The sequence below is a fragment of the Poecilia reticulata genome, linkage group LG3 (genome assembly GCF_000633615.1).
Source record: "Poecilia reticulata strain Guanapo linkage group LG3, Guppy_female_1.0+MT, whole genome shotgun sequence".
Taxonomy (NCBI): domain Eukaryota; kingdom Metazoa; phylum Chordata; class Actinopteri; order Cyprinodontiformes; family Poeciliidae; genus Poecilia; species Poecilia reticulata.
The window spans coordinates 28,174,530-28,199,884 of record NC_024333.1 but is presented as its reverse complement, the minus strand read 5'-3'; the positions used below and the strand labels follow the sequence as shown (position 1 = coordinate 28,199,884).

The 25,355-nt window shown below is 37.1% G+C and overlaps 1 protein-coding gene across 4 annotated transcripts in view; it reads left to right on the top strand.

Moving 5' to 3' along the window:
* kif26ba (kinesin family member 26Ba) overlaps positions 1-25,355 on the top strand; it is a 102,240-nt gene that overhangs the window by 64,105 nt on the left and 12,780 nt on the right. For 2 of the 4 annotated variants that reach the window (XM_008405766.2, XM_017303987.1), the window contains 11 exons: positions 3,660-3,805; positions 4,438-4,554; positions 5,912-6,098; positions 10,498-10,687; positions 17,417-17,588; positions 19,095-19,433; positions 22,527-22,691; positions 22,922-23,039; positions 24,093-24,300; positions 24,400-24,501; positions 24,621-24,748. In XM_008405766.2, the coding sequence (XP_008403988.1) occupies positions 3,660-3,805; positions 4,438-4,554; positions 5,912-6,098; positions 10,498-10,687; positions 17,417-17,588; positions 19,095-19,433; positions 22,527-22,691; positions 22,922-23,039; positions 24,093-24,300; positions 24,400-24,501; positions 24,621-24,748 (1,872 nt within the window). The remainder of the gene's footprint in view (positions 1-3,659; positions 3,806-4,437; positions 4,555-5,911; positions 6,099-10,497; positions 10,688-17,416; positions 17,589-19,094; positions 19,434-22,526; positions 22,692-22,921; positions 23,040-24,092; positions 24,301-24,399; positions 24,502-24,620; positions 24,749-25,355) is intronic. The other 2 variants (XM_008405769.2, XM_008405767.2) reach the window with 2 other exon arrangements.

The following is a 25,355-nucleotide window of genomic DNA, read 5'->3' as shown; positions in this document are numbered from 1 at the left end:
AAATATTATAGCTTTTGTCAGCATTGTTACCAAAAAGCCTAAGAGTGATTAAGCTTTTCCACACTTTGTCACAGTGCAGTCACAAATGTAAGATTTATTTTAGTGAAATTTTATGTAATAGACATTGTACAAAACTCTTAAAATAATTAACTGAAAATGTAAGTAAGGCGGATAATTTTATTTATGTAGCACATTTTTAGCAACAAAGCAGTTCAAAGTGTTTTACATGAATTTGAAGGAAATACAAACAAAACCAACGAAAGACAAAATGTTAGAGATGTATAAACTAAATGTTGATTCCAGTTGTTTTATAAAGCTAAATGTTGGTTCTCCATGTTTGATTCTTCTTCTGGGTTGCTAAGTAACAAACCAACGGGAGTTTCTAGGTGTGGCTCCGATATTAAAAGTATAAAGCTAAATGTTGGTTGGTTCTCCACGCTTCATTATAAAACTAAATGTTGGTTCCAATTGTTCTGGGTTGCTAAGTAGATGGTACTGTTTAAGACTACGTTCACATTGCAGACTGAAGTGACTCAAATCTGATTTTGTTTGCCATAATGCGACCTGTATCTGATCTTTTCATGACAGTCTGAACAACACAGGTCGGATTCTTTTCGAATGCGACCCAGTTCACTTGGATATCCGTTATGTAAATGTGACCTAACGCCCAGGTCGCATTCATCTACATCAGCGGTGTCCAAAGTCGGTCCTCGAGGGCCGGCATCCTGCATGTTTTAGTTCTCTCCCAGGTGGTAGCAACAATCTCCTCAGCAAGTCAGTTTTCTGCTTAGGCCTCTAATGAGCCATCATTTGATGCAGGTGTGTAAAATCAGGGAGAGAACTAAAACATGCAGGATGACTTTGGACACCCCTGATCTACATGAATGCCACTGATACTCGACAAACGTCCCTATTCTATGTCCTGATACTCACAGGAACCATGGCGGAATATAATGAGGATTAAGTTGTTAATGTGCTGGTTCCGGTCAGACAGCTTCAACATTGTAAGCTAAGCTCCACCGTTAGCATGTTTACTTCCACAAACACTGAGAACTTCTTCTTTTATGGCGTTTGGCTATAACGCTGTTATTGCGCCCTCTACTGCGCATGCGGGACACTTTCAGGCCGTTTGCCGTTCACTCTAGAGATCACATACAGGGCGCATTTACTTGGAAGTGTGAACAGCAAAACAATTTGATTTTCCCAAAACTGAATTGGGTCACTTCAGGCTGCAGTGTGAACACAGCCTTAGTTTGTTCTAGATTTGTAACGTATAAAGCTAAAGTGTAGCAAGCAGCTACTTTTTGTCTTTCAGGTCAATCACAACTTTTCCATTTTTTATTGGCATAGTCAGTTTAAATGGAAACTTAAGACCTGCCAAAGGTCTGAACTTTAACTAGGACATGAATAGGCTTTGATCTAAAACTATTTTGCGGTAGCTGGTTGAAGGTTTTGCATTATTGTACTGAATACTCCATGCCTTGACACTCAAACCCTGTTTATTTTAACCTTGTTCAGACAGTGACAGAATCTGTTATTTTGGTTCGATGTGACCAATTACGAGGCATCCGCACCACTATAAAAAAAATAAACTCAGTTCACTCACTGTTTTACAGCCTGCAGCGTAACGTTCCTGTGCAGCTGGCTGAAGCAGTCAGCCACAGAACCAGGACTTGACAGCCTGCAGCAGCGAGAACAAAGGAAATGGCTGTGATATACCAACACTCACATTCTGTCACATAAAGTCAGGCCTGAAAGGAAGAGAGACACACAGAGACGTGACGGCTGTTAAATAGACAAAGTGGGATGAAGGAAATCCATCGAATCAACTGGGAAATCAGATTAGTCAAAGTTAATGGTCTGGTGTTGAACTTTAAAGAGGACCGGTTATACTAAATTCACTTTTTGCGTATTTTTTGTACCACCTTTCAGGTCTCAACTGCTTTTAAAACACTCGGCTGTTTCTGGAAATAACTTAATGTTTTTTAGTGTCTGGAAAACAAGACATTTCAAAATCCTCTTCAATGTAACTGCTCCGTTACCCAGCAACCCCAACCGAGCCTGGAGTTGCCTAGCGCAACCCAAACGGAACTCCAGCACGCTTGGTCAGCTGTATGCTCTGTGCAATGGATACTGGAAATGTCAAGTGTTTTGTCATTGACTCATCATTCAGAAACCATTTGCTGCATTCTTGTTGGTTGTGTAGGAGGCTCCACTTCTTCTGCGAATGAACCTGATTCAGAATCAGAGATGTTATGGTCTCATCTGTTTTCAGCCATTTTCACGTAATGGTTGAGTTGGGGCCAGCAGCAGCTTATTTGGATTTAAAGTGACAGGAGTCTCTAAAACAGTTCAATCTGAAAAGCTTGAAATAGGCCGAACTGACCAGAATAAAATCTTATAATCAAAGAATGATTTTGCGCAAAAAAAAAAAAAAAAAAAAACTAATTCACATGTTTTGTGTTGCCAATAGACCAGGGATGTCAACCTCATTTTCGTTTTGGGCCAAATCCAGATCATGGCTGCTCTTAAAGGGCCAGTTGTGCCAGGATATATTGATAAAACCTGTTCACAAACTGTTAAAATATCAATAAATTCTTAAAATTAAATAGTATTGATTCAGTCCTTCCAGGATTTTGTGATCGTTTTTTGTGATCTTTTAAATAAAAATCAAAGTTTTTGTGTTACTAATTTGGAAATATTTGCGACGGTAAACGTGACTTTTTATTACTTTCTGTGTAGGTCCTGGACTGTAATCTGACATCAATTAAAGCTGAGGCAGCTGTTTAGTACAAGAAAGAATGTTTCTGACCATTTTTGAGAAAATCTGCAATAAACTCCCAATTATGTATCAGCTCAGAAAAGTGCTGGGATTTGTTGATTTTGTGTGAATTTCCACAATAATTCTCAAGAAACTGGAGAGACTGATTGATATAATTTGCCAGTAAAAAGATAAAAACTGATAACATAACATAATATAATTATATAATATATATTGATAACATAATACTTAAGCACACTTGGTGTTTAGTCTGGAATCTCGAGGACCACATAAAAAGCTGTAGTGGTCCGGATTTGGCCCACAGGCCTCGAGTTTGACACGTCATAGACCCTAACCCATTCAAGGAAACCTAATAGGTCAACTTTTACACTCATGGAGCAGCTTTTTGGTTTTATTAACGCAAAGTGTCAGAATGTGTAAATAAATGCACATTGTCTCTTTTACAACGCGTTTGCACCGTTTCATGAAGCAGCTCAGTGTTTTTAGAGCAGATGCTTGAGGAAACGCTGAGGGAGAACAATGTAAAATCACAACGTCGCTGACAGCCTCCCCTCCATCCTCATTCAGAACAAATGGGAAACATTTCTTTACGCTGCATCACAGGAGTCAGGCTTTCATGTCCTCTGTTTTCCACATGTTAGCTGTGACATATGGCTTTGTTTAGGCGGGTGTTTGATCTCCTGATTCTGACAGCCGCAGCAGGTGTAGGAGGAGGATAATCATCGCCCTGTGACTGGAGGAGACACAGATCCACTCACAGACGATCATTTCACTCTCACACCTTTTTCTTACTCATCTTCCTCCAGAGAATAGAGGTTTTATTATCTTTTTCTTCTCACCCCTTGCTCTGCTTTTTGTCTGTGTGTGTGTCATCCAGGAAAATCGTACACAATGATTGGTCGTGATGACTCTCTTCAGACCCTGGGAATAATCCCCTGTGCCATCTCCTGGCTGTTTAAACTCATCAATGAGAGGAAGGAGAAGACAGGAGCGCGCTTCTCTGTTCGAGTCTCTGCTGTGGAGGTGACTGAGAAAAACACCTCAGTTGTTATTAGAAACATTACTGATGTTTTTTTTATTAAATAGAAAAGGAAGCAGCTGCAGCGATCACTGACGGTTGTTAATTTAGTATTTTTTTAAGCTTTTATTTAAGAAATGCTCCTAAGTTTAAAAAAAGAAAAATGTTTTTAGCCTGTGTCGTTGAGTGACTTATTCTGCAACATTCTTGTCTTTTTAGTAAAGTTAATAAAAGTCAGTAAAGCTACTGCACTGTAAAACATTTGAAGGTGGTTTAAATTGAAAACGAAACTCCACCTGCTGCCTTGAAAATGCAACTTAAGTCAACAAGAAAATTGTTTTGGTTTTTACTCAAATTAAAGTTCATAAAGTTGATTTAACAACAAGAGACAAGTTGTCTAAAACAAGTCGTTTAAGTTCATTAATCTTGAATTGTGAGTTTTAACTTAATGCTGCAATTTAAACCAAATAATTATTTCACAATATGTAAATAAAAACTGACCTCACCTGGTTAAAGAGCCACATTTCTCTGCTATTTTACTCACAATATCAAGTTAAAATAACTTATTTTACTTTAGAATAATTTAAATTCTTGTTTCAAATTGCATGAAAAAAATTTCTGATTGATTTATGTTCAGGTTTGGGGAAAGGAGGAAAACCTGAAGGATCTGCTGTCTGAAGTGGCTACAGGAAGTCTGCAGGACGGCCAGTCGCCTGGAGTTTATCTGTGTGAGGATCCAATCTGTGGCATGCAGGTACATCTGATTGATTATTTAAATGTTTTCAATTTGCTTCAGAACTTATTTTTAACTTTTAAAAGTCGATTCTGTCTTTGGGAATTGGGACAGAAACACACCCTTGTGACATTTGAAAATAATGAGAATCAAAAGTACAGAAAGAAAAAGCACTTGATAAAAAACTTTAATCAATGGAATGCAGGGTTTTCCCCAGTCTATTATAAGCCTGGCGGGCCACCAGGCTTTACTTCTGCCCCCACCAGGCTTAGCATTGCTTATTTCTTTTTAATGTTTGAACTTTTTCAGTCTTTATAGTTGGTGTTCAGATAATCTTTCAATAACACATAATTATCAAGAGATATTTTGAAATTTCTTGTCGACGTTTAACACTTTTTAACTAAAAAAAAAAGTGTGGATGAATAATCGCCAAGCGCCCCAACCACCGGGCTTAGCAAGTTTCCTGGGGGGACCTTGAAATGTAAATATTATTTTACTATTTTACCTTAACTAAAAGGCATTATTCCTGTTCAAAGAGCGAAAAAGCACAAATCAAATAGTGTAATGATAAAACAACATAATCTGCCTCATCAGATTATGACTTTTTAACATGCTTCATACAAAACTCAAACAACCACTAAATTATTACTAAATAGACCACCAAATTAGAGATTAGCAGCAGCATTACTTTTGCTGTTTGTCCATGAATATGTAATCTCAGAGTGGTGTGCAAATCTGAGCCAAATTGTCAAGTTATCAGTTTTGCTTCACTGCAATTCAGTATTTTTGTAAAATTGTAGATGGAAATGCTGAGCAATAAAATCAATGCAAATTGTTTTAACTAGACAAAAGAAGTCTGATTTTTGCCAAATAAAGCTACACATATATATAAAACATGTTAAACAGCTGATTCTGACTACAAAGGACGACTTTCACCCAAGTTCAACAGTATTATAGTTTTTTTTTTTTTTTTCGTTTTTCGGGAAAAACATGCTGCAGTAGTCAGATTGTCACAAAGTGACAGCAACAAGTGAGCAGCAGAATGTCTGCTTGTTTATAGGATTAGAGGGTCTGGTGCAAACACATCTGTATAATCCCTAACTAATCTGGTATAATCTCATCAGTAATTACATCCTGCAGCATACACACACATTTTACACTCCTTGCAGCTTCTTTGTATGTCACATACCTGCAGGTGAACCATTACTAGCAGAGCCCTACATGCCAAATCTTCATTGTAAACATAATCATCGTATAAATACTTTTTGACTGGTGACTCAAATCCTTCTGGCTTAATTTGGTTTCCTCTTACCTCCCCCATCCTATCATGTCTGTAACATTGATGCAACATTATTTTTAAAATCTGGATGTTTTCCAGCTCCAAAACCAGTCGGAGCTCCGTGCTCCCAGCCCAGAGAAGGCGGCCTGGTTCCTGGATGCGGCCATCGCAGCTCGCCACAGCAGCCAGCGGCCCAACACCACAGAAGAAGAACACAGGAACTCCCACATGCTCTTCACGTTGCACATCTACCAGTACCGCATGGAAAAGACAGGCAAAGGAGGGAGTGAGTACTCTTATGCTTGGAAAACATTATTACCACTGAGATGTGTTTTCCTGCTGGAGATTTAGTTTTTCATGTTATTGAGGAAAACAAAGTTTGTCTGAAATATGATATTCAGATCTGTGTGTTATAAATGCAAATCTGTCACCAGTATGTCACTGTGTGATCTATTAATAATTATTCAGTGATTAGAGAATAACAGTCTGATAACACAATCACACTGAGTCACTGCATGTGACTGAGACAGAGTCTGACGCTTCTCATGCACAAAATGTGTGCGCATTAATGTACTTGTCAGTGTTTTTTATTCAGAGCCATTTCTAAGTATAATAACTCTTCTAAGATCAGCTGCCATGTGGGACCAAAGCTCAGTCGTAACGCAACATAGTACAGATTTTTTTTAATTGTTCGAGTTTGCTGAAAATTACTTCTAGTTTAAGGGACGGATTAGGAATGTAGTGCTAATGGTTACAGTTAGCACAGTGTTAGCATTAAGCAAAGATGTATCAAATGTTGCTGGTAGCATGTGGGGACTAGCATGTTGATCTCCAGTAATATACTTAACATGCTAGTAACACCCCGCATGCTACTGACTGCATTTTATCAAATCATAGCATTGTTGCTCATTTTTAGCACATACAATATTGTTTGCTAAATAGAGTAAATCTGTATTAGAGAACATGCTATTAATCCCCAAGAACTATTGACTGCATATTAGCTAGCATTAGCATTGTTGCTAATTTAAGCTTCCACAACATTAGCATACTAAAGGGAGAAAATGAAGCCTAGTCAACATGCTATTAATCCCCCCAAAACTATTAATTACATCTTAGCTAGCATTAGCATTGTTGCTAATATTAGCTTCTACAATGTTAGCATACTAAAGGGAGAAAATGAAGCCTAGTCAACATGCTATTAATCCCCCAAAAACTATTGACATCATCTTAGCTAACCTTATTATTGTTCTTATAGTGTTGTTGCTAACTTTAGTTTCTACAACAATGTTTTCATACTGAAGGGGTAAGACAAGGTTTGTCTACTTGCTACTGATAACCTACATGCTGTTGACATCATTTTGGCTAACCTTAGCATTTTAGTTATTTAACTTATACACTGTTGTTGAAATACAAAATGGAGTAAGTCAATGATAGTCAACTTGTTACTGACAGCATTTTAGCCAACCTGGACATTTTCATCACATACAACAAACACAGACACAAACTATCTGTTGTCTTAACCCGTTTATGCTTTGACACTCAAATCAGCTCCACTGATTGCCTCTGATTCAGGTCTGATATGGACACTTTGGCAGGCTCCTTTAGAATTTATTTTTAAAAGTAGTAAGTAAACTTAAGGAAGTCAATTAAAAGTCTAATTGTGCCCAGCAATAAATACGCGCGTGTGTGTGTTAGCATAATTGTCAACATGCATGATAGGAAGAGACACAGAGATTAGAGATGAATAACTGTAATGTGAAAGCCTGCATTGTTCTCATTTTGCTTTCAGCTGACCCTGGACTTCATTTGCTAAAATGTCTTTTATTGCAAACACATTTTGATATTTACCCAGTGTTTCCTATTTTGGAACTTGGAACCAAAGCACATTGAAGAAAACATTCCTTTTGGTTTAATCTTCATCCATTTGTCATTGTGCTTCAATAAAAAGTTTGTTAGAGTTGTTTGAATCTTATCTTAAGAGCTGCAGCTTCACCATCAAACTCACAAAATTGTCCTGTTGGATTGGGCAGGGATCCATTCTTTGTTCTCTTTTTAAAAGCTCCACTTCAGTTTCATCCTAAACAAAAATCAGATATCATTCCACTAATCTTAAATCTACTTGACTGTAAGCAGGAGAGATAAAGCCCCACTGAATGCTTTGCTGGACTGTCTGGACGGCTTTAAATAATGGATGAAATGTAAAACAGATGCAAGACTTTTGGGAGTACATAACCTCCCCAACTAAAAAGTTTTTCTGCAAAAACTCAGCGTAATTTTTGACATGACATTCTTTCTCATTGGCAAGAAACCAACAGTTGTCAGAAGCTTTTATTTTTGTCAACTGAGAGTCCTTACCGAAATCAAGTCTTTACTCTCATTCCTGCACTTTAAAGGGGTAATTTACAATTTCATCTAATCTACACAAGACAAGTGTACAGTCTGCATTGTGATATTTGCCCTCACCAATTTAAATGTCAAGCTAATTTTACATACTACATCTGTTGTAGTTTTACTGTACTGGGCCTCTAAATTTAGATTAGAATCTATTTACAGCAGTCTTTCTCAAACTGTGGTCCGCAGGCGCCCCCTAGTGATCCGCGACGTACTGCATGTAAACAACAGTTTATGTGCCGTGACGTCAGCTAAAACGGCGACGCTACAGTTAGCTTACCAGAGGATCGTTATTAAAAATAGTTATGGATAGCAATGAATAAGTGGCTTAAGATTAGGTCACTAAAAAGAAAAACTGAAGATAGAAGTGTAAAGTTTTTCAGACAGTGAACAACGCTGCGTCACACCGACTAACTGCATCTTAACACCTAAAAATGATCTATGTTGGGCTACAGGCTGAAATGAAATGTTTGTTTTAGCCAACACTAGTCTATTTTTCAAATAACCCTGTCACAAACGGTCAACATATAAAACTCATTTAAGCTTCTATTTTTAATTCAGACACATTAAGAGACAAATTAAAGGCTCCAGTGCCATAATTGGTGCTTTTTCATTTATTTTTGAGTGGTTGGTAAGCCACAAAACTCTGACATTTGAACCTTTTAGTTATCAACTAAAGAAATAAATTGTGGTGTATTCTGATACGTTATGTACAAATTGGAACCAGTTTTAAATTAGATCTTTAGCTACTTTATTACACCATTTATTTAAATTTGTTTGGTTAAAACTAGAAGCTAGACTTAAAATTGTAATTTAGTATAAGTGGGCTAATAAAGTTGAAACAGACAAAGCCGCAGCTGAATAAAGGAATAACCGTTTTAGTCCGTTTTTATGTACCCTCATTGATCTGTAACGTCTTGCTGAAAGGAGGAGCTGGAAAAGGTTTTGTCTTCGGTGAGTAACGTCTTTGAAAATACTTTTTGCTCTTTTCAAACAGGAACTGCTCTACAGTTATTTGCCCTGTGGCAACTGAAAACAAGGCAATGTTCTGTGCTGCTTTTGCAGAAAGAGCTATTTCAGGGTCTTGGATGCAGCTGGAAAACTAAACCATCAAGCAGCTTGTCAGGATGTTTTCTGTTGAGCATTTTGAGAAACTGACCAACAGTTCTGAGGGAGTTTAGTTCTCCTTAACTTTATGAAACGATGAAGGGACTGAGAGGCTTTTTGTCTTTGTTGATGGTCATTAGCTGTGATTCTGTTTCTAATTTTTGGTGCTATAAAATCTAAGTATTTTTGCCTTAGACTTTCTGGTTTTCAAAAACAATTTTTGTCACTATGCCTAGTGTAGGGTCTTCTTTTTTAACGCATTTTTTTCATGTTTGATTCATGTACGGATAAAAAAACGGTTGGAAAGTGTGTGGGCTGAGCACACAGCCCTGAGCCACTCCTGTGCTAACTGTGAACATTCACCCTTATATCTCAGTAAGAGCTGCAGCTGTAGGGATAACGTCAAAATACTGGTCACCTAATGCGTCTCTATTATTAATATGTAGTTACTATCTTATTAGAATAAAAAGATTTCAATTCCAGGGTGTCCACACATCCTTAAAAAGTCTTAAACTTGTGTGTCTAAAATTAAGGCCATAAATGTCTTAAATTCATTAAGGAAATGTAAGTTGGCCTTAAATATTTTAATTACAGGTATTACATTTTATAGTGGCAGGACTACTCACTTTAATTCAATTCAGTTTATTAACGTAGCGTTAATTCACAGTAAATGACGCATTTTACAAAAAAATAAATTTTACACACACATTAAAATTTGTCGTAATTATCCAAATTGACCCTAGTTATCAATGTAGATTTTTTTTCTTGCAGGAATTTTCTGTCAGGCAAAAGTTTGAGGCGGTTGAGGCAACTAGAAACTAATATATATATATATATATATACACCCTTGGATGCAGCTGAAAAACTAAATCATCAAGCAGCTTGTCAGGATGTTTTCTGTTGAGCATTTTGAGAAACTGACCAGCATTTCTGAGGGAGTTTAGTTCTCCTTAACTTCTCCTTAACAATCCAGTCTCACATTATGCTTGATCGTAATGCATTAAGTACCCCCAACCATTCTCTATATTTATAGATTTTTCAGTTGTAAATTTCATTCAAGGTGGCAATAAAAGGTTTTTAAAAAGTCTTAAATTTTACTTGCTGAAACCTACAGACACCTTGAATTCAGTTTATTTCCCATTTGTTTCTTCCTCTGCTTTCACTGACCTGCTTTTCACACATTTCAGTGTCAGGAGGTCGTAGTCGCCTCCACCTGCTGGACCTGGGGAGCTGTGATGCTAAAGCCCTGGGAGGAGGCGGCGGCGRGAAAAGCAGAGAAAACTCTTCACCAAGCTCAGCTCCTCTGTGCCTTTCCCTGTCCGCCCTCGGGAACGTGATTCTGGCCCTGGTCAACGGCAGCAAACACATTCCCTACAAGTAGGTTGGTGTGTGTGTGTGTGTGTGTGTGTGTGTGTGTGTGTGTGTGTGTGTGTGTGTGTGTGTGTGGGTGTGTGTGTGTGTGTGTGTGTGTGTGTGTGTGTGTGTGTGTGTGTGTGTGTGTGTGTGTGCGTGGGCGGGGAGTGCAGAGAGGAAGTGTGCGAAAATGAACTGATTGGATCCTGAACAGGAGAGAAGAAGAGGCCAAATTACCAAATGTGTGAGATAAATGTGAGGAGTGAGGCAAAGACTGAGTAGGAGGACAGGAAGAGAGGAGGAGAGCAGAGAACAAGTTCCTATAGATGCTTCAGGTTTGGGGAACTTAACATTTTAAACAACAACAGATGCTCCTCCATATTCATTAACATTCTGGTTTACAGACCAGCAAAGACGATAAAGGGGAGATAATAAATTGTAACCTGAGCTAAGAAGTTGTAAAGAGAGACAAAAAGAATATGAAAGATAATAAAAATAAATGTTAAAACAGAATTAACTTGAATATGACATTGTTGAAAATTAGGAAAAAACTGACATTCCTGCTCCTGGTAACCAGAAAGAAGGAATAATGCAAAGAAAACAAACAAAAAAAATGTTGTGCTGCAAATACATTTGAAAAGTAATGAAAGAAACATTACTGAAAAATAAAAATGAATAGAAAGGATAAACAATTAAATCAGAAATATTTGGTAATAAATGTAGAAAAATAGCTGGGGGAAAAATGTGATGTATTGATTTTAATATCCTGAAGCAGCTGGTTGTGAATCCATAAATATTCAGGTGAACTTTTTACTTCTCTTGTTTCTTTTATTTTTTTAAAGTTGTGTGACTGTGTTTTTTGCCGAGTTAATTTAATCTCTACCCTTTTAATTTACATTGCAAAACAACCTAATGCTTATATAAGCGCTGAAGAGGCATACAGAGCTTCGCCTGGTGACTCAGACTGGAGTCTGAAACGGATTATTTTAAAGGCCATGCATCATTTGTACAACGTCTCCTTTTCTAAAGGCTGTTCACTCACATAGCTCTTCAGTTACATTATTTTCTTTAAATCAAGACACTGTTGTCATGGAGTGTCATTCAGTAAATAACGTCACATTTAATGGACCTTTAATGCATCTTTTAATGCAAATTAGTATTAAAAGTGTCTTTATTTACAGAATAATGACAACAATCATAAACATTCATGAAGACTCCTTCATGTTTATAACAGGTGTTATGTCATGTTAATGACAGTTTGATTAAACTGTCACGTTAAAAAAATCTACATTTATAAGCAATTCCAGAAGTTATCTATTGTTAAGTTATATAAAGTATCAAAGATCCTTGATGATATTCATGTGGACGTCCCACTTTGAGCTGATCAGTGGATTATTTGTTATTAATCAATAGTATATTCCAATAATCGATGTAAGACAGTTTGACAGTGTAAAACATTTGAGCAGCTTTTACCGTCTTCTGCTCTCTAAAGTCAAATAAATTTAGCGAGTTTTAGGTTTTGAACTTAAATGTGAGTTTGTGAAAGATAAACTTACAGCCGTTATTTGTGTTAACTTGTTATTAATTTAGTCAAACCTCCAAAAGTTAATTAACTGGAGTTTTTAGGTTGACACTTAAAAAACTGAAAGAAGAAAAAGACAGGAGTGGGAACTGTTTCCCAGAATGCTTAGCGACTGTTTTTGTGTCCTGAGATGGAAGTGCGTTACGTTGATCTGTCTCCTGTGTTTTATTAAGAAAAATGTTTATTTTAAATCTTGAGGATAATGTTCAGTTCACACTAAATGTTTCTGAGCTGAATTCATTGTGATGTTTAATAAAATTAATTATCAGATCAGAAATTGTGTTCATGCAACTTGAAACAATAATTTAAATTATTCTAAAGTAAAATAAGTTATTTTTACTTGATATTGTGAGTAAAATAGCAGAGAAATGTGGCTCTTTAACCAGGTGAGGGCAGTTTTTTTTCTTACATATTGTAAAATAATTATTTGGTTTAAATTGCAGCATTAAGTTAAAACTCACAATTCAAGTTTAATGAACTTAAACAACATTTTTTAGACAACTTGTCTCTTGTTGTTAAATCAACTTCATGAACTTTAATTTTTGAGTTAAAACCAAAAGAATTTTCTTGTTGACTTAAGTTGCATTTTCAAGGCAGCAGGTGAAGTTTCAGTTTCAAGTTAAACCACCTTCAAATGTTTTACAGTGCAGTAGCTTTACTGACTTATAAAATCTTTACTAAAAAAAAACAAGAAATGTCACAAAATAAGTCATTCAACAACACAGGTTAAAAACATTTTTCTTTTCTTTAAAAAAAAAACACTTAAGAGCATTTCTTATGTAAAATGCCAATTTAACAACCGTCAGTGATCGCTGCAGCCACTCAAATGTTTTACAGTGTATGATCAGGCACTCCACCTCATGTATTTGCTGTGATTTGCATGGCTGCTCATTGCTGCTCTTGGTTTGTGCGATCATGCAGGCGCATGGCAGAAACTCGAGGCGCTTGGGCATGAGGAAATGGCCGAGGGGATTTGCAGAAGTTCAGAACGAGCGTCATAGTGGCAAAAAATATGATTTCAGATATTTTTTTGGCAAAGCCATAGGTTCCAGACCGGCTGCTCAGAGTATTGATTTTCACACTCTGCTCTCTCTAAGGGTTTACATGGAGAGGCCGAAAAAGAATAACACATGCACAGAGGAGCGGTTTTCTGGCTGAAAATAACTTGCTGATGGCAGATCTGGCTGAAGATGAAGATATTATTCATCACATTTTAGAAGTAATCACAGGCTGTATATATGAATTTATTATTTGATGTGTTTGGTATTGATTCAAGCAAAAACATAAAATCTTACAAAGTTTTTTTTTGTAAGTTTCTAGTGCAAATATTTTCGTTTTGTCTCATATTGAGAAATTAACTTTTCAGCAACATATAGGAGCTTGTTTGAAGTCAATGATTCATATAGATTTTTAAAAACGTATTTATTTCACTGATAGATTTTTAAACTTATAACATGGAAAAATGTCTAAATACAGCAAAACTCCACTGCATTGAACCCCATTGAAAACCTCCTGGTTATTCCACAAAATAGATTTCTGACCTCTTCCTGAGTTAAAACATTAGTTTTGTTGTTTCTAAATGAATATAAACTTATTTTATTTACATTATTTGATTTTGGGAAGCTCTGCATCTTTTTCAGAAACATTTAGTGTGAACTGGACATTATCCTCAAGCATTAAAATAAACATTTACCTTAATAACACAAGAGTCAGATCAACGTAACGCACTTCCATCTCAGGACACAAAAACAGTCGCTAAGCATTCTGGGAAATAGTTCCCACTCGTCTTTTTCTTCTTTCAGTTTTTAAGTGCTAACCTAAAGCTCTTGTTTAACTCTTAATATAAAAGTCAACACAACCTACTTCTGTAAGTTTATCTTTCACAAACTCACATTTAGGTTCAAAATCTAAAACTTGTTAAATTTATTTGGCTTAAAGAGTAGAAGACAGTAGACACAACTGAATGAAATGTTTTACAGTGTGGATCTCATGCAGGGATGCGTCTGCATGCTGAGCGCCATGCGTGGGCTCTTTCCTCATGCTTTGGCTTCTACTTACTGCCCAAAAACACGACTCTTAGGTTAATTGCCCTCAGTGCTAAGGGCAGTTTAGAGAGAAGCAGCCTTTCTGTGACCCCGCACCGATAAACACATACAGACAATAGATGGAGTGATCTTGATTTTAACCTTATGCAAAATGTGATGCTCTGGGATTTAAAATGCCACATTGATTGTTGATAGTTCACCCACGAAGATCATAATTTCACAGGTCGCAAGTTTTCTTTCCTAGAGAAGATCTAGTTATAGATTTAGCAGAAACTGAGCGCTGCGATCTAATCCAACAAGCTCAGCACTTGAATTAATATCCAAATGAATACTTCATGAGTCATGAGTTTACCTACATTAATCTCAGGGAGTGACGCAGAGATAGAGGCAGATTTAAGGAGAGAGAGGAGGGTTTGCTGAAGCCCACGGCAGAAGTGGAGAGGAAGAGAGCAGTGATGAAAAAGAGGAGGTCAGGGTAGGAGTGTGTGCATAATTTCTGTGTGTGTGTGAATGTACACATGACTGCAGGCTGTGTTTTTTATAAAAAAGAAAAAGGACAACAGCATGAGTTAACGGGACACAGAGGAGCTGTTCTCTGTCAACCTGCTGCTGCACACACAGATCTGAGATATAAATGATTACAGCGGCCCACCCAGGAGAAAGTCTTCTCTTAAACACACAGCCTAGTTTTACTTCCCACCATCTGTTAATGTAAACCTCTCACAAGACTCTGATGTTAGACTGTATAAGATCTAAACAGTTTTCTGACAGCCTTTCTTTTACTTTTGCAACAAATTAGCTGTTATATATATATATACATATATATATAATTTTTTTTTCGACAAATATTTAAATTTGCGAAAAGTATTCACACTCCTTGAAATGTTTACATTCCTTTTGTTACAAACACAAATTGCTGAAAGTGAAGAAATGTTAGTCAATAAGTATAATTAATAGTATGGAAGAAAATCAACACTGGGCATTATGGCAGCATCATGCTGTGGGATGCTTTTCTTAAACAGGAGCAGGAAAAAGATGGGAAAACCTGCAGATGACTTGAGACTAGGCCTGTCATGATAAAAAATTTTGCTGGACGATTAATTGTCTAAAAAAATTATTGCGATAAACGATAATATTGTTTCAAGACCTTTTGACACCGATTTAATGGAAATGACTAATAATGCATGTGATTTCCTGCCATAGATAGATACACTTTATTTTCAAAAGAACACATAACACTGGAACTGATAAACTAAATAAACAAAACAACCAAAAGCAAAAATAAAATGGATTCTTGGTTTCCATCAACAAAAAACGTACTTGAATGAAAACTAAACAACATAAAGCCAAAGTGGAAATAAATACTGCATTCAACCAAAAGTTGGCCGATCTAAGATTGTTGCTGGCGATTTTGTAACCAATCATCTTGCAGTGTGTGGTGGGTTACGGTAGATCGTCGTGGTCGCTCAGATCTAAATCAGGGGTTTTCTCTGTCTGGGAGCTTAACGCTGAATGTGACAGGTAGCCAATCAGAAAGCGCGGATTCTCCTCTTGCTTTCTGAGGGGAAATTACGGAGGGGAATCTCAAACAGCTGATACAGTGCAACCGAAGTCCAACGGACATTGGAGATGATTTGTGGTAACATTAATGTACTTGTTCAACATTTCGTGCAAAGAATATAGAAATGACAAGGGGAGGAGTTGGAGCCAAACTGCTACCTCAGTTGATAAACCCGGTAAGTTTTCAGCTGTTCATCGTTAACGTGACATAAATAGGTTATAATGATTTTCATTCAGTCAGGACTTTACACTGACTCTAGCCACATGCATCACAGGTAGATTCTAGTAAAGCATTGATTAATGCCTGACTTTAAAATTAGTTAACTGGATTTCTGTCGGCTAATGTGTCCCTCAAGGTTTGAAAATGGGCTGACAACTCGTGAAGTGTGCGCTGGACATTAGTCTAAGGAAATAGGAAGGGAGGGTCAGTGGAGAGCACCGGAGCTGAGCCTTTTTTCATTCAGTGTCAACAACAGAAAGAAAAAAGGCCGGAAGAGACGATAAAACGATAATTAAAATGAGGTCGATAGGTTTAATTTATCGTGCGATTAATTGATTTATCGTTTATCGCGACAGACCTACTTGAGACTACGGTGCAGATTCACCTTTCAGCAACAGAAATGACCCAAATCATAATCAGAGCTACAGTAATAATTAGGGATGCACAATATTATCGGCATGATATCGGTATCAACCGATATTAGCTTTAGTATCGGACATCGGCCAGTCCGTCAAAATAACTCACAGATGACAATGAAGCCTGCAGCAAAGCACAACGTCAGATCTGAACTGTTTGTGTCTTTGTCTTAGAGAGAGCAGAAGTCATGAATAAATTTGACATTAAATATAATGCAAGTTGAAAGTGTTGCATCGTCTTCAGCCTCCTATTTAGTATTTGCTAGCAGGCTAAATTGACAAAGATAATGAAGTATTTAATTCCACAGTAGAGAAAGCCATATAGTTTCAATAAGTAGGTTTAGGAAACAATATTGTTATTGGTATCAGTTATCGGCCAAATGTTAGTATATTGGCATATCGGATATCGACCAAAAACCCAATAGTGTGCATCTCTACTAATAATAGCAGGTTCATTAGTCAGAATGGCCCAGTCAAAGTCCAGACCTGAAGCAAAAATGTCAGTCTCCTAATATAGAAATCTCATACAGATATATCCCAAAAAAACTGAAGTTGTAACTGTGTTTTAAGATGGTTTTACAAAATATTGAATCAGGAGTACATGCTGTACACTTTTCAGGTCTTAGTTGTAAAAAAAATATTTCCTGGAAAGTCTACATTTATTTTGACTGTTTGGTGCATAAATGCCTCTTTCCTAGTCAAACAGATCCAACTGCACTACACTCCTTACACACTGACACACAAATAAATCGGAAACTTGAGATTCTGAAAAGTCCAAGAGGAGTGAATACTTTCTCAAGGAGCTGTAATTACTCCAATCTGTCAGACAAACAAGGCTTTCTGTTTGAAAACCCACTCAGTCACGTCGAACACATGTATGCACTTCAAACCTGTCTTCACTGCTCACGTCTCATCTATACGTGTAACCAGGGACAGCAAGCTGACCATGTTGCTAAGGGAGTCGCTAGGCAACATGAACTGCAGGACCACCATGATTGCTCACATCTCCGCCTCGCCGAGAGATTTCTCCGAAACCCTCTCCACCATCCAGATTGCTTCACGCGTCCTCCGCATGAAAAAGAAGAAAACTAAAGTAACTGTGGTGAGTTTGATGTTTTCCTTCTGACTAAAATTAAACCGCAAATTCAACACGGCGTGTTAATGTCTGGCTACGACACAACCAGGAAAATAAAGTACTTGTAACTGACGGCGCACTCTCCTGAACTGTTATTGTAATACTGGCTGCATGTTTTATTCTGAGATATCCCTGCAGGGCGGCTAAAATAGAGTTATCTCAGAAATATAAAGTGTATTCACAGAGTTACAACAGATGTGGTTTATTACATCGTTTCTCTTTTATGATCAGTTTTTTCAGGAATGCTAAGAAAGGTAGAAACAGTTAAACAGAATGGCATTAAAAATAACATTTCAGATGTAAAATATTGTAACATAATCTTAAATAACATTTAAATTCTGGTCTTTAATGTTTATGATGAGGCATTAGATATTGACTAATTTATTGATTGATTGCATTATTTATTTATTTTCTGAATATAAATTTAAAATACAGCACGAGCTAATAGATTTATCTGCTTAAATGTATTTTATTAAGGTAAATATTTTTTTATTATTATTGTATGCAACATTACTTTATCAGCAGTAATAACAACATTAGTATTCCGTCTTAAAAATATATCACATAAGCTGAGTCAGACTAAGCTTTATTCACCAAGAAAGAATGAATTTGACTTTAGTTCCTCTTAAACTTTTAAAATAATTTTTAAAAAGCTAATTGATTTGAATTTAAAAATATTATTGCTGTTAAAATAATGCTGTATATTGTAGCTAGACAATAACTATAAAATGTGTTCAGATTACACTCTAAGAGAGAAACAGGTCAGATGGAGCCTTACAAGTTAATATTGGCTGTTTAGCTTGACAGGTTGTCTGCTGTTTATCGTACTGACAGACGTGTTAACTGTCGCCTGGTGCAAGTTATTTTTATCGCCAGTTACAAGCCGCCTGATGGTGAAGTTTGATGTGAAGTCAAATTTCTTATTAAATTATTCTTGATAATTGCAGCATTGTCATAATGTCCCTTTAAAGGTGGCATTTTCATGAAAAAAATCTAAAACAAAAACAAATGTTAGGTACTACTCTGATTATTTCTCATTCTCAGTCACTTTTACTCAGAAGCATCTTGTTCTAACAACCAGATAATTTGGGAACTGTATGCCTGACCCTTCTTATGTTTTAGATCTGCGACAATCTACAGATCCCTTTTCTACAAAAATCTGAATATTTGGCTTATTTCAATATGTTCTTTCATGCTTAGTTTATTATTGAGCCAGTAAACAAAAAAAGTCACAACTTTAGTTTATATTTTAAAAAATTATCTAAATAGCAACTTTGAACACATTGGGTTGATTTCCCTGTAAGAAAGTTGTGCAACAATTTAAAAGATGAGACTACTTTTACACAAACCTGTTGTAGTTTTGAATTTTGAAATTATTACTTTTAAAATTACTTTGAAACAAGAAACTGTGTTGGTTAAATGGGGGAAAAAAAGTTAAACGTTTGAATTACCTTCATCTCTGTCTTTTTGCAGCAGTATACGTCGAGTTCCTCTGGAGGAGAAAGCTCCTGTGAGGAGGGTCGTATGCGTCGTCCAACCCACCTGCGACCTTTCCATCACCGTGGTGACGCCAACTCCGAACTGCCGCTGCTGAGGCTATCCAGCGACCCGGACGAGTACTCCAGCAGCGAGCAGTCCTGCGACACGGTGATCTACGTGGGCCCAAACGGGGCGGCGGTGTCGGACAGAGAGCTGACGGACAACGAGGGGCCGCCGGAGTTCGTYCCTATTGTCCCAGCTTTGCTCCGAGGAAAAACACCTGAGCAGCATCAGATACAGGGGCAAGGTCCACCAGCTGGAGTCCAGAACAAGGTCAGGGGTCAAGGTCAATCCACCTGAAACCAAATGTAAGGCAAAAACATAATTCACATAATCAGATGAAAATCTTCCTGATTTAGTTCAGTCAGGATTACCAAACTTCTTAACAGTTGCTAAATGTCAGACTGAAAAAGACTTATGGAAAAAATATTACAGTGATTCATTGTAACTCAAAAGTTATAAGTTTACATCATCACTGACTGATGATGTAAACTTTTGACTGATGATGTAAACTTTTGACTGATTTTGACTGGTTTATTCACAATATGCACGTAAATTGGAGGCAACACCTCAAAACTACTTCCTCATTGAGAGACATGGGGGAGAAAATGAACCGAAGCTATTACAGACTTTCACGTCTTATTGCTCCTTAGGTACAAGTTGACAGATTGTGACCAGAAATTAATGTATTTTGATGCAAAATGTGCAAATAAAAGCAAAAAAACATTGTGTAGAGTAGCGGTTCTCAACGTGGGCGGTACCGCCCCCCAGGGGGCGTTCAGAGGACGGCAGGGGGCGCTGGGGGACATTTTTACAAAAGGGGGGCGCTGGGATGCCTTTGGGGAGCGTTTAGTCGAAGGTAAACTTTACACCTTAAATGCACAACAATGCCAGTTTAGACTTTGAGCAACTTGGTGAAACTGTATTGTGTAACATTAAACCATGCTTGGCTGCAACTGTATTGATGGCAGCTCTTCTACTCAGTGTTTGTAGCTTCAGTTAGCTTCTTGGCGCAGCTCCGTTCTCCTGCTACTGGTAGCTAAAATCACGATACCCTCACTGTGTATCCCTCTGAAAAATGAACCCATTTAAATAAATAAAGAAATCCCTCCATGGTTGATACCACGATGGAGAGCGTTCATTTTATAGCGTTAACACGGTGTTGTAAGTGGTCCGGTATGAAACGGGAGTGATAGAACAACACAGCACTTTTAAATTTCAATAACCAGAATGCAGAAATTGTTTCCGTTGTTTTAAAAGGTTTATGTCAATCTGCTTTTTCCCCATCGATACGCTTCCCGACCGCCCTGCACCTTAGGGGCTTAAAAAAAAAAAAAAAAAAAAAAAAGAAGAAGAAGCAGCGCACATTGTGCAAAACTCTAAACAGGAGAAGCGGGACATGAAACGGAGCGACGAACTAGATGTGAATTATGGCATAAAAACAGAGAATCCAATGCTGGACAGTGAAAAAAATCAACACATGATGTGAAACACATGACGATTAGACGGAGCTGCATTTGATGAGTGAAGCGTCAATAAATGATCAAATAAATCTAGCAACAGGAAAGAAACTAAAGTGGACATAGCAATAAACCAAGAGAGGACAATACTAATCAAAAGAAACTAAATGGAAATTAATGAAGAACAAAATGCAAGAATAAACTAAGAAACTAAAGTAAATACATAGGAATAAACTGGTATGGCAAGACCTTTCGAGCAATAATTAATACAGAGGACTGTATGGCAAGAATAAACAGACACTATTTTCAGATTAAAGGTAAAATAATATTGTTGAAATGTCATGGGTTTGTTGAGACCACATCTAATACTGAGAATAAATATATCTTACAGACCATAACAGTAAATAACTTATCACTTATTTAGGTTTTTAATTAGATTTGATATATTTATTTCTTCAATATTATTTTTCATGTCAGTGTTAWTGTGATGAGGCTGATGACTCCATGACACTTTCAATTCGACTCATTAGGATTTGATTAAGAACCAGATTTGTTCTTTGTHATTTCTGTCCAGTAAAACTATTAATCTATAAATCAATAGACAGATCTATATAAAGATATAATCCATGTTTCTGTCTCATATTTGTATTGCATTAAAAGGATCTGGAACTTTTGTTTCTCCACTGAAAGCTCTGGTTTGCACAATAAATGCCATGTGGGTGAAATTTTATGGATGATACTCTGATGTCCCATTCTCCTGAAGGCAGCACAGAGCTGCACCACCAGAAACTGACAGAAACACTGAAGAGAAAAAGAGCTATGATTAATGTAGTTACAGTTCTATCCATGTTTTAATGTTGCAGAGCTCAGTCGTTTTTAAAATAGTTCAAAGTTTAAACTGGCATGTTGTACATCTTTTGTCTGGTYATTTTGTGGAATATTTAACAACTAGAAAATGGCACAAAATAAGAATATTTTTCTCCACTCTGATTGGCTGCTGCAAGGCCTACCAATTTTAACTTGAATGTTCATTGCATTTTTCGTAGACGCCTGTGAAAATAATTTCTATTTCCATAACTTTTTTGTTCTCTGGGAAATTATTTTTGATGATAAATACAGAAACAAGCATAAAATCAAAACATCTACAATAGTGATAGTAATATTAATAATAAAATAATAGTCAGTGCAAAGTAGTCTGCAAATTCTTTGGTGGGGGGCGGATAAAGGCTAGGGGGGCGCTGGCCCGAAAAAGGTTGAGAAACACTGGTGTAGAGGCAATGTACTGCCTGACACCAACAATCAGCTAGCAAGAATCCATCACACCACAAGAAACGTCAGATCCCAGTTCCCAAAGCACTGCATGATACAGACTTTAATTTTTGGAGACATGTCCTAAAGTCTGATGAAACTAAAATTTAAACAAAACAGATGATATTACGAGGAAAGATCATTGTGTAGAAATATCAAGGCAACATTTCAATAAATTTGCAAGTAAATTAAAGCTTAGGCACAAAAATGAAATTACATTTTTTTTTATTTTATTAGGTTTTCTTTGATAGGGACAGACACACATTAACAGACAAACTGAATAAAACAGCAGCGGCTTATAGATTAGTGAAATTTGCAGCACTTTTTAAACAGTACATCTAAAAGCTGACCTGAGTAACCTCATTTCGAAGAAAGCTTACAAACCTTCTCACTGTTTTGGCATTTAGCAAATAGAAATAATTGTGGTAATCCTAAGTGACCTAAAACATGTTTTGTTATGTGTCATTTACATAAAAATATCTCATTTCAACTGTCTGAGCATAATTACAGTGTATTAATTATCTGAATCCATTAAAAAAACGATTCAAAGAAGCATTAGATTATTTATAACTTAAAAGGTTTCCTTTCCTACTTTCAGGCTCAGACAGACGAGCAGACCAGTGGCCCAGTGCCGCCACAGCCCTCCCAGTCACTGGTTGGTCAACCACTGGCTCCAGTTCCAGAGGAAGGAGCCGAATGTCTCAAATGCAACACCTTCGCAGAGCTGCAGGAGAGACTGGACTGCATAGACGGCAGTGAGGAGGTGACAGATGCCTCCAATCATAAAACAATCCAAAAATGCACATAGGAAAAGATCATGAAGATTATCTTAAACTATATATCATTACAACTAAAAGATATTTGATTTAAATTATTCTATGCTGTGTGTCCATTTTTTTCAATATAAGTTTCAGTTGTACTGTTTCAAAGCTAAATCACGTAGAAAAGAAAATCAGGTTGATATTAAAGCTGTTATTCTTTTCATTTCTCCAGGTGGCAAAATTTCCCTTTGAAGAAATTCCCGCAAGCAAACCAAGTGCCAAGCAGGAGTCGTGTCCTTCCTCGTCTGCTCCAGGCTCTGTAGATGGGCTGGATGCCGAGCCCAAAATAGGTAATTTAACCAATGTACTGCCTGAGATTTAAGTTAATCTCTTCCCAACATCTTATTACAATAAGCAACATGTAAAAAAACAATAGTTCTCTTTGTCCTTATAGTGCAGCTTGTTACTGTAAAAATATTTCAATTGTGGATATAAGCATAAAAATTACCATGCTCATTCTTCAGGTTGTATGTTGTTCATATGAAGCCCCATGATTTCCAGGATGACTGCAATTTTCCAAGATGGCTGCCATTTTTGAGCCTTTTAAACCAATTATTGACATTATTACCAGTTTTCATGAGTTTCAAAATTGTCACATATGTTTTGTACTCTAATAATCTTATTGAAATACCAATATGTAGACAAGTCAGAAGCTGAGGAACTTCCTGTTTGTGAGTCTCACACCATATCAACCAGAAGGAGATGAAGATGTGTGACAGAGGCAGAGGTCTTCATGGTTAACTGCTAATTTTTTAGATGCTTACCAAATTAGCATTAGCTTGTGCAAATTTTTTGTGTTTGGCAGTTTAGTGTTAGCTTGATCTGCCCATTTTTATGTACCTGCAGTTTAGTGTTAGCTTCCACTACTTTTTTGTGGTTAGCAATTTAGCATTACTTTCAAGTTATTTAGCCGCTTAACACTAGCTTCCGCTAATTTTTTATGTGGTTAGTTGCTTAGCGTAAGTGGACTTATAAATCTTGTTTTATAAATTAGTGGTAAGTGGGTGGTTAGCCGTGCCCACCACTGGCTAAAACCACTGACAATTTTAGTGCAAACATCTATTCTCCATTACAACCATCTTGAAAAATCGCATAAAATTAGCGGTAAATGATTACCCTGTCCGATTATGTATGATTTGGCACCAAACATATTCATCTAGGATAAATATCGACAAATTTAGTGCAAAAACACATTTTCTTTGAGGATCTTGGCACCCAATTTTAATTTTGTAGTAAAGTTTTTTTCAGAAAGCGAGGCCCTGGGAACATGTTGCCAACTGAATTTCTTGAGTCTGTACATGAAAGGTTTTACTGAAATATTAATTTACCTGCTCCTCTACCAGCAGCCTCTAGGAGGAGAAGCAATGACCAGCAGCTTCAAGAAATCAAGGAGGTGGTGGAGGAGGCAGAGCTCGCCCAAACAATGATCCACAGTTTAGCTCAGGCCACTGGATGCCCCCTGGTTACCAGTACCAGGAGCATAACTGGGAGCAGCAGCATCATCACCTCCAACCCCTTACACAAAGCCAAGAACTCTCAGCTACATGACAGGTGAGGACCGCTGGCATCTGTATGCTGCCTCAACTCTGACATTTAGATGTTTCTGCTGTTCTTGGGGGAATATTTGACCTCAGCTGTCTCCTTTTGAAGCCGTGAGAATCTGAATGCGGTCGGCAATATTGAGGGGAAGGCTCGTCCTCTTGGGTCGCCGCGCTTGGGCATCGCAAGCCTGACTAAAACCTCAGACTACAGGTGATGCATGAATTACTCTGGAACAATAATTTGAATATCTTCATATTAATCAATTCCTGTGCTTTAATGACAGCTTATAATATAGAAAATGTGTTTTTTATTGTTGTTTCCCCTCCCAGGCCTCCATCTTCCCCATCACAGCGATGTAAGGTGTACACTCAGAAGGGTGTAATGCCATCAACACCCCCACCGTCCTCACACAGCCTGGCTCAGGATGGCCAGGCCACTGAGGCTTTGACCTCTGACAGTAATTATTAGTATTATTTTATTTTTATTTTTTTTACATAAGAAGCCGGGATTAATAGAGTTTACAGAACTTCAAATAAAATGGGTTCTTTATTCTCAAAAAGAAAAATTTTCTCTGAGTAGCAAAAATAAAAGTTCAAGATATGGAGCGAAAATAGTCTTTTGTTACGTCAATGGTCCGTAAAATACGAGTAAAGCTCCTAACTAGGAACGACTTCAACAAAATGGCGCAGTAACAGCACTATTAGCACTCCAGATGTAGCAAAGCGGCTACACAGAAAATTTAAATACAAATAAATACAAATTTAAATAAACGGCAGTGGCGCCTCTAAAAGAGGACAAACATAAAACATGACGTAAATTCAGACATTAATTACCGAAAATCTGGATTCTTCATTCATGTGGCCAAAAAGTCGTCTTTTCCGACAGGTCTCGACTCAAAAATGTCTTTCTCTTCCGTTTTACCTGTTAGAACGTGAAAGGACGTAAACGAGAGATTTTTTCAACTTCCGGTAGTTTTAGACCTCTCTGTAGCAGAAGCACCACCTGCTGACAAAAACAAGAATTACAACCAGAAGGTGAAATGAAAGCAAAACAGGGTTTACAAA